This window comes from Nelumbo nucifera, chromosome 1 (assembly GCF_055504915.1).
Source record: "Nelumbo nucifera cultivar China Antique chromosome 1, China Antique-T2T, whole genome shotgun sequence".
NCBI lineage: Eukaryota > Viridiplantae > Streptophyta > Magnoliopsida > Proteales > Nelumbonaceae > Nelumbo > Nelumbo nucifera.
This window is the reverse complement of record NC_142649.1, coordinates 18,310,874-18,321,011: the sequence shown is the minus strand read 5'-3', so window position 1 is coordinate 18,321,011 and position 10,138 is coordinate 18,310,874. Positions and strand designations below refer to the sequence as shown.

At 39.2% G+C, this 10,138-nt stretch overlaps 2 protein-coding genes across 2 annotated transcripts; one reads left to right on the top strand and one right to left on the bottom strand.

Moving 5' to 3' along the window:
* On the top strand, positions 1-4,600 carry LOC104612125 (GDSL esterase/lipase At1g28570-like). Its single transcript, XM_010279441.3, has 5 exons — positions 1-330; positions 543-764; positions 958-1,106; positions 2,790-3,069; positions 4,150-4,600. The coding sequence occupies exons 1-5, from the start codon at positions 72-74 to the stop codon at positions 4,410-4,412; spliced, it is 1,173 nt and encodes a 390-aa protein (XP_010277743.1). The 5' UTR covers positions 1-71; the 3' UTR covers positions 4,413-4,600.
* A 2,969-nt stretch (positions 4,601-7,569) lies between these two features.
* Positions 7,570-9,247, bottom strand: LOC104612126 (phospholipase A1-IIgamma-like). The gene is made up of 2 exons (XM_010279442.3): positions 8,563-9,247; positions 7,570-8,446 (listed from the first exon to the last, which is right to left on the bottom strand). Exons 1-2 carry the CDS (start codon positions 9,145-9,147, stop codon positions 7,835-7,837), a joined length of 1,197 nt encoding a protein of 398 aa, XP_010277744.1. The 5' UTR covers positions 9,148-9,247; the 3' UTR covers positions 7,570-7,834.
* Between the last annotated feature and the right edge of the window lie 891 nt (positions 9,248-10,138).

The following is a 10,138-nucleotide window of genomic DNA, read 5'->3' as shown; positions in this document are numbered from 1 at the left end:
GCTGGGTTTGGTTTTTGTTATGACTTGATTTGTTGTGGAATTGATTACTCTTCACCTAATCCTCCCATTCCATGGCTACGAACTTTCTGTTGCTGTCGAAATTCTCTGTCCTGGGTGTTCTCCTTGCTCTGGCTACAACCCATCCCACCTCATGCTCATGTCACTACACTTCGATCTTCAGCTTCGGCGATTCGCTCATCGACACCGGAAATCTACTCCGTTTACAACACAATAATGCATCGTTCGAGTGCTGGTTCCCTTACGGAATTACTTACTTCCATCATCCCACTGGGAGATGCTCCGACGGCCGCCTGATCATTGATTTCATCGGTATGTTCCTTCTGCCATTTTTCTTAAACATGGACGAAAAACAGAGCTTCACCCATCTCCCTTCCTCGACACAGGAATCAAAATTCGCTTTGCCCAATACTGTACTCTACTTCTTCAATATGAAGTGATAAATTTGCTAACGAGTTGTGATGATTTGAGGCTATAGAGGGGTTTATGTAACCGGGGATATCTACCTTCTCTTGTGAATGCAGCTGAGTATCTAGGACTCCCGTTCGTACCTCCATATCTGTCAAGAGGGAGCGGTGGCCAAGATTTCCGGCATGGAGTGAATTTTGCGGTGGGAGGAGCTACAGCCTTGGACTATAACTTCAATGAACATGGGGGAACCCACGATTCCCGTATCAACAACTCTCTGGCAATCCAGCTCAGATGGTTCAAAGAGCTCTTGCCTTCTCTTTGTGATTCAGATTCAAGTAACTAGTCTGTTTCTCTATCTTTTCTCAAATTTCTGAACTGAAACAAACGCTTACTCATCCAATTCAGAAGAACGACCATTTAAACCCACTCATCGTTTTCTCTTTTGTTCTTACCTCTTACTTGTATTGAACCTGGATTCCATAGTTTTTAATTCTATAATTAATGTAATATTATTGTCTAAATTCACAGAGTGCAGAGATTTGTTCAGTAGATCTCTGTTTATTGTGGGAGAGATCGGGGGAAATGACTATAGCCTTGCTTTGAACCGGGGAAGAAGCTTGGAGGAGATCAAATCCCTTGTTCCAAGAGTCATCAACAACATCTCGTCTGCAATCCAGGTGAGCCCTCAAATCCAAGGTAGTGAGGCAGGTCTGGCCGCCGGTCAGAATGGTGACAAATAAAAGGGTCATTTAGTAAAACACTCATTGTAAAACTTTTCCTATAATTTGCAACCAATTTACTTTCTATTAATAATCCTTTAGTATTTCTGTCTAAAAATTGGTAACCCGACCATATAAACAAATTGGAAAATGTTTATGGGCATAAATCCATACTTTTTATTCTGAAAATCTCCCTAAAACTTCATATCAAGTTTCTACAAAGAAGCAAGGTTTGATTTTCAGATCTATCAAAAAAATGTTTGGCTTCAACGGAATAAAGAAGAAAGAACAATGGTATTCAAGTTTCTTCCTCAATAATCACACGTAAGGATGCAAACGGATTAGATGGGATTTGAATTGGGGTATATTCAATCCAATAGTATAAATAGTAAATCTAATCCAATTTGAAGATCTGGTCAGATCTAGCTCACAAATGTCAGATATTCAAATATTGATCCGGTTCAATTTAATTTCTGGAAATTTTAAAAGACATGACAATATAAAGAAAAACAAAAAATAGAAGTGTTTTTTTCAACTACTTTCATCAAATATATATACATGTTTTTTTATATAAAAAAGCTACAATATATATATATAGGTGATCTGAATTCTCTTTGGTTTTCAATCAGGTCCTATTTATCCAATTCGATTCAAAAACCTGATAGGGGAGATATCCAAAATTCCAAATCCAACAAAATATTATTGGACCAGATCATGATTCGATCCATTTGCACCCTAATAGCACGTCTTCCTTCTTCAAGCAACAAATTTTACTGAAAAGAGTTGTTGCCTACCTTTTAATAGGAAGGAGAATGGCATTTCAATTTTTCTTGCTGTAGATTAAATTTATTAGAAAAGATGTTAAAGTCAAAACTAATATTTTTCACATCCATGAAATAAATGTCAATTAAATAAATTGATTGCAAACTATAAGGGGTGTTTTAATGAAATAGAAATTATAGGGTATGTTTTAGTAAATCTATGAAACAATAAAGGTGTCTTATTAAATGACATTAAAGAAAATCAAAGTGGTGGATGAGAGTGAATTTCTGAGAATTCAAGCCCATAAACATAAACGTCATATACTCATGGCCCATTGTAGTGTCTGTTTGGCATCGATGTTGTTTCTCTAGAAAATGGTGACACATTAGTGTCACACCAGAAAAAGAAATGGTGCTCCAAGAAATGCCAATATGTTTAGAACCATATTTCTATAAAAAATGGTGCTCCAAGCCATGCCTTGGACATCAAGAAGGCATGGTTTGGAGCAACGCTGAATTTGACGTTTTTTTAAATTGTACCTTGTTGCTGCCAATAAGGACATGATGTGATAGTGACATGGACTTCCTATAATGGGTATCGGTGCTGAAAACAGATATGGAACATTAGTATTAAACAAAAAGTGTTGTTATTGGTAGAGATCAAATTCAGTGCTCACAAGACTGTTTATATTATTTTCACAGCCTTTTTATAGTTTGGTATTGAGAATATTTGTGTATTTGTACGTTTCTTTTTCATGAAGAGATATTCCCAATAAAATACTGAAAGGCACTGTACTAACATTAGTCTTGTGAGGACGAAGTCCGAAATTAGGTGGAGGATTTGTGAAAGTATGAAGTATTAATTGATTTGTTGGCGCAGATGTTTATCCAAGAAAATGGAGCAGTTACGCTCCTGGTTCCTGGACACCTCCCATACGGTTGTTTCCCGGTATTTCTGACGGATTTCAAAAGCCCGAATGAGGAGGACTACGAATCTGAAACGGGGTGCCTGAGATGGTTGAACCAACTTTCAGAATTCAACAACCATTTGCTACAAGAAGAGATCCATAGGCTGCGACACCTACATCCCCATGTCACCATCATCTACGCAGATCTCTACAATGCTGTCAAGGCCATTTTCCGCTCTCCTGACAAATTTGGTAAGACTCACTCTTTCTACTGAGCTTAATCTTGAGTATAGGGATGCAAACGAATCGTATCGGATTCGAATCAGGATATATTTTTGATCTGATATTATTAATGGTGGATTCGATCCCATTGGATCTGATAAGCTTTGAATCCTACCAATAAGTTGGATCTGATTCAATTTGACATATTTTCTTTAAAAGTTAATAAATTATTAAAAGAAAAATAAAATATATTAATTTAAATAAAGAAAAACAAAAAATACAAGTATTTCTTTTAATTCTTTTTATCATATATATGTGATTTTATAAAAAAGTAAATAATATAATAAATTTATAAAAATACAATATATATAATATATTTATAAATAAATAAAATAACATATATATATATATATATATGTGTGTGTGTGTGTGTGTTTGTGTGTGTATTATATATTTATATAAATAAATACATAACATATATTGGATCAGATTTTCTTGAATCAGATAAGAGATGATCCGAATTCGATCAAATAAAATCATGATCCAATCCATTTGTACCCCTACTTGGGTCTAAGGCCCTTTTAAAGTTTGCCATGTTTACAAGCATCAAGGATAGATGGAAATGGACCCACTTGAAATGGAAAATTTATTTATTTGGGTTTCTCGTATATGTGTTATTTAGGGTCCCAATGGTGTCAATATATATAGGGTCTGGACTAGTTTTGGATTGGACCCGTTCAAATCAAAAACAATTTGAGCAGGTCGAACAGACCAAAGTATTTTTTGGATTGGAATGGACCTGATCCATTTATAATGGATTTATATTGAATTGGGTCAGATATAACCAATATCCAGTCCATTGACATAAGATAAGTGTCAATGGACCAGGTTTAGGTTGAACCCAACCTAAATTAAAACCAATTTGAATAATTTAGACGGTTCAAACATTGAACTGAGCCAGTCCAGAGTCCAGAATGGTCCGAAGTATTCATCGGACTGGACCAATATTGGGTCCATAGACAGCCCTAGTTATATTGGTGAGTAGAGAGGCAAGCAGTTAACAATTTTATGGGTTTAATTGTTTCACCTACTGCATCAATTGAATTGCAGGATTTCGAAAAGGAGCTCTTCTTCTGACTTGTTGTGGAGGTGAAGGTCCATATAACTACAACAAGTCAGTCCACTGTGGGGTTCGGGGTGCCAAAGTTTGCCAAGACCCATCACAGTATGGTAGTTGGGATGGCACCCATATGACAGAAGCGGTCTATAGGGTCATTGCCACCGGTTTAATGGAAGGACCATATGCCATCCCTCCCTTTAACCTATCCCATCTATTACCACTACTGCAGAATGCTGCTCATGTTTCCTATTAATTTTCACGAATATTTGATTGATGATCTTGTTTCCTTGTCATTATTAGCAAAAGTTAAGAGTTAAAACCCATATTTAATTTGTAGACTTGTAGCACATCGACCATGGTCAAGTAACAAAATACCAGTAACAGTGTTTTTTTGTCTTTTTTTGAAACCCATATTTATAGCTATTACTTTTTTGTTCCTTATCTTTCATCCTTCTTTGCAGATGTCTTCATTGGTCGATCAGAGAAAGTTGTATGATTGAAATCATATAAAGCTCTCTGACAAAAAAAGATCTAACATCAGAGAGAAGCGATATCTTGTCAATGGCACTCTTTTTCTGAATTCAAATCAGCCCCCACAACGCTCTATAGTACATCTCTGTCATGTATTGGGAACATCTGCTAATGATGATATCATCATTTCTGATATTGTCATCAGTAGATGCTTCCAATATATGGTATATGGCCGGGATGTATTGTGGGACATTGTGGGGGGTAATCTTATGGAGGACTGATTTGATCTCTTTTTCTTTTATGGCTATTAGCTTAGGGATAATAATTTTTCTCATCCTCGTCGGGTATCCAATCTACTTGACGGGGAATTGAATCCTACAACCAGCACTTTAAGGAAAAAGGGAATATGGGACAAATTATTAATGGTGTATAACACCGAAGAGTTCAAATCAGCCCCCCACAAAATTGCCCCCCCCCCCCCCCTCACAACGTTCCACAATACATCTCCACCGTGTATTGGGAACATCTCCCGATGATAACATCATCATTTCTAATATTATTATCGCAAAATATTCCCGACTATGAGAAACATGGCATAAGATAACTTGGATGCATTAGTCTTCTTAAAAAATGAAGTTGCTGGATTGCATGTCCTAGGCGTCAACTCTGACCCAATCCAATCTAACTTCGAATTGGCATCTTTCAATCCAAACCCTCAATGAGTGTCAATTGGACCGAATTTGGCCCAATCCAATATGAATCTATTACAGATGGACCAGGTCCAATCTAATATCAGATGAAAACGTTGGATCATTTTGGATAGGTCCAATTTAATGTCTAGACGGTCTAATATGTTCAAATTGGTTTTAATTTAAATTGGTTACAACCCAAACCTAGTCCATTGACACATCTATTCTTATCTTATATCAATGGATCAGATATTAGTTCAATCCAATATAAATCCATTAGGGATATGAACCAGGTCCACTCTAATTCAATAAATACTTTGGACCAGAAGTCTGGACTCGTCTGATTCAATATGTCTTATTAGTACATCCAATCCGTCCAAATTGATTTTGATTTAGAGTCCAACCCAAATTCAATCCATTGACACCTTTACCCTCACCAGGCCTTCGTCCTAATGCAACCATTTTCTGGATAGGTTCCGGCTTAACCTTCCCAAACCGCACCCTTCAGCAACAGATTACTTGATGAGCTGCCCACTTGCTTATTGCGGCTTCCAAACTCACCTTTACCGTAACCTGCTCACCATCTCCTTAGTCTCCTTCCTTGAATTTCACCCGACTTCGTCACCCACGCCAAGAATATAGCAGCCCAGCAATGCATTTGTCATTAGCAATCCAGAAGGGAGAAGAGTTATTGCATACAGACCTGACCTTCTGGACTTTCTTGAACCAAACCCAATAAATCCATCTTGTTTCAGTACTTAAATTGTAGTTTAGGCTGTGTTTGGAAACGATGCAAATGGAGTGTAAATACTGGTACAGGGTAAATTTGCACTCTGGTTCATTTTTTCCTGTATTTGACAAAAACAGATCAATGTATATTTACATTGATAATAAGGCTCAGTTTGGAAAGAGTACAAATGCAAATATGTACAGTCTAAATACATACAAAATAACACAAAATATAAGGTTCTGCACTCTATATGTTTGCATTTGTACTCCTTCCAAACGCAGCCTAAGATGTAAAAGTACATCAATAAAAAGGAAGTAAATTTGCATTCAAGTGAGCTTTTATAAAAAAAAGAAAAAAAACATGTGTTTTATTGAAATTCATGTTTGCATCCATTACAGCTAAAAGTTTATTTGGTAAGAAGGTAAATTTGTCAGTACAAAACTAATCCAACTTTGCAATTTATATGAACCGTTTTACACTACATATTTGCATTCACACTTATTTGTATCATTTCCAAACACAGACTTACTGTATAAAAACAAATTCAAACTCAAAATGGTAGCTGATGAGGGCGGATTTGGCCCTCCAATGACATTGTGACACATGGCACCTCAGAACAACTAGGTGACGCCCGGAACCACTCAGGCAACAACTTGCCAAGTTGATGGTGTCCAACTTGACGGCCTGGCCCTAGCACGGCCTGACAGCCTGGCACAGGCACCAACCTGGCGACCTGCGAGACATGCTCGCCGAAAAATTCGACATGCATATCTCCCACGATCCTTGGAAGTTGGCCCACGTGCCGAATGATCCGAAGGGTGGTCAACATGCATGGCGGTTACCTCCGGGAATCTCGAACCACTTAGATGACCTCGCGGAAATCTCGAATACGATGCGTGAAGCCCATGCCAAACTATGCCTATATAAAGGCACCAACCCCAATGGTAGAGGGGGGCAACTAAGCATAGTCTAGCTCTCATACTTTGTGATTTTTAGCTCGCAGTCTACTATGAGAGTACTGACTTAAGCATCGGAGCGACCTCGCCGGGTTAGCCACCCTGGGTCCTCTGACATTGATTCCTTGCACGTCTCTAAAGAACGACGAAGCTCAACAATCAATCCAGCTCGCCACCAGGCAACTCGGCACTCTGGTCAGATCGGCCCAGTCAACTCGTCACCTAACCTGCCTAGCTCGGCTCAGTCAGCTCGTCACCTAACCTGCCCAACTTGGCCCAGTTAACTCGGCACCTTATCTGCCCCCAGTTCAGACCAAATGACGAGGTACTTAGCACAAAAGATTGATACATCACCAAAAATCGCTTCATCATTAGCAAATATAAGCATGGGTTTTACCTAGCTATGAGGTAATGCAATGACATCTTCATATATTTCTAATGGTATTTCTAAATGCAAAGATACTAAGGTAATTGTCCCTAGCGGTGCACATGGACCCTCACTAGTCACTAAGTCCAGGCCCATTTCATTTGTCTACGCTACGATACAATTTCATATACATGCACTAGTTCAAATGTTTAGGAGTGCAAATCAAAAGAATGTAAATTCTGGTACATTTTTACTTCGGGTTTTACTTTTACACCTAAACAAACAAAATAATGTAAAAGTCCGGACAAAATAAAAGAGAAATTGCGTTGAACTCATTTGCGCTCCTATACTTTTGCACCAATGCATTTTATAAACAAACCAGGCCAAACCAAAGAATCCAGTGAACAGTGGAATAGAGAATATATGGTTCTACTCAATGCAATGCAACGGTCAATTTAAGATTCAAAACTCTGGATAATCTTCCTCGTGGTCCATCAGCTTCCAGGTTCCGTCGTCCCTTTGAACCATCCCCTTATTCTTCTCGCACCACCACGACACTGGAACAAGATGTTCATCTTTCAATGCGTCCGTCGTTTTGTTCACAAGCGCAATATCACGCCCAACTTCCAACTTGAATCCTCCTTTAGCTCCTTGAGTTCCTGCAACTCCATGCAGATAGCACTCCAGGTTGTGCCAAAGCGATGGGTTTGCAGAAGCCTTTATGAATTTCGATTTCCGGAAGTCAATTGCCAACTCTTCTCCCACATCTGAATAGCCCAGAAGTGGGTAATTGGGTACCACATCCAAGGCGTTACGAACACGTAATAGTCGGAGGTTTTCCAGGCCGGAGAAGACTTCTTGGAAGTTGTCGTCTCCGACGCGGGGACTAGCAAACAGAATTGCTGTAACTAGACAGGCCCTGTGTGGATGGTTTCTGGGTTTGTTTAATCCATGAGCAACAATATCAGCTGCGTTCAATGTTCCGAGAGCTGCCCCCAGACTGTGGCCTGTTATGGTTATGCTGATCTCCTCGTCTTTGAATAATTCCACCAGTCTCCTTACCTCGCTCAGAACCTGAGATTTCATAATTCATACCAGAGTTATCAATATTATAATTCATCCATCTTTTCTCCCCCTTAAACCAGTCAATCTAAATCACAGTTGCATATCAGAAATTGAGATTTATTCACCTGGTCTCTAGCACTGGCCTTGTTGAATGGCGACCTTGGATCGTCAGAAGTGTAGATGGACAACCAACCCTGATGGACCTTAGGATCATTGGTGCCTCCCAGTATCTCAGAGGCCGAAACTAAGTTGAAGCTGAAATCGTCAACCCATTCCAAGTCCTCCACTGTACCTCTCCATGCAACCACAATGTCCCTCCTGCCTAATACAGCCTTCCCTTCATCTGTGGCCACTGCAACATAACCCATCCAGTTCGATTCCCGACTCCATGCCTCCCTTGACAACGATTTGATGATAAACGCTTCTGGGACTTCGATCCGGGATGTAGCGTACAGGAATTTGGTTACCTGATACTTGAAAGGATTGGTTTTCACTAGACCCACCTTGGAAAAGAAATCCGCCCTTGCATACCTGCTGCTTCCGGCAAACTTGGAGGCTTTCTCAGTGATAAAGGTGTCATAAGTCGCCTGAGCCATTTCTCCGTAGTGAATTATGTTTCGCCGGAGATCAATGTCTAGAGGATCCAAGAGATTCTTCCAATTTTCCTGGCCGTTAAGAAGCCTCCATCTTTTATCTATACTACCCATCATCTCCCTAACTTGAAATAACCAAATCAATGTATGTCTGGACTCTGGAGGGGTAAAGTTTTTAAGTTCTTCCCTCCTTTTTGGATGCTTGCTTAACTATGATCACACCATTTATATGTTCCAACTGCAACTTTGCTTGCTACGTCGGTAAAATCGTATTTGAGTGAGAGTAATATACTAGGATGGGTGACCTATGAAAAATCCTCGAACTTCAGTCCATGTCTTAAAGCAAGCACGGAAGGCGGACCTGCCAATGAAATTAAATGAACCATTTCCCGGTTGGACCGAAGGATTGACCCAAGTCAAGATGAAACATGAATCCAGTTTTTATGACTTAATTAGCTCTGTGTCATCCAAGGTTTGATCGGTGGCTGCTGGTGTAGGTGATCAAGTTAACCTCTTTAGCGGTTCCAAATTTCAGTGCACATTCATGTCTACGATCAGACCAAACCATTTATGATCTCGGTCCTAATTCCTAGCCCATTGGTTTTTACCCTACAGCAAACGAGTTCGGATCTGCTCGTTTCAGTTGCACCTCGAGACCATCTTTCATTATTATTCGTGGGAGATATTCTCAATACACAGTGAGATGTGGGTGTGAGGAGAATATCCCATCACACAGCAATGGTGTATGATTATTGCATCATTTACCTAAGCCTAAGGATTGAATGCTGATATCTATGGAAACAGTATCAATATAACCCGTATGGGTAGAAACACTGATGTGAATCTTAGAACTTAAGGGTCCAATCGAAATCGTAACTAGAATCAGAATTTTTTGGAATCGGAATTGGGATAATATATATTCTCATAATCTGTTTGGCTTAAATGAATTCAAATTGAAATCAGATGGAATGGAATCTCATTCTCAAGTGAAAGAAGGTAATTGACCATTCCTTTAAACGAGGGAATGCCATTCCGCCTCGAATAAAAATAGAATTTCAATTCTGCCCGACCAAACAGTTCCGATTCCAAGCCCCTATTCCTGTGAACC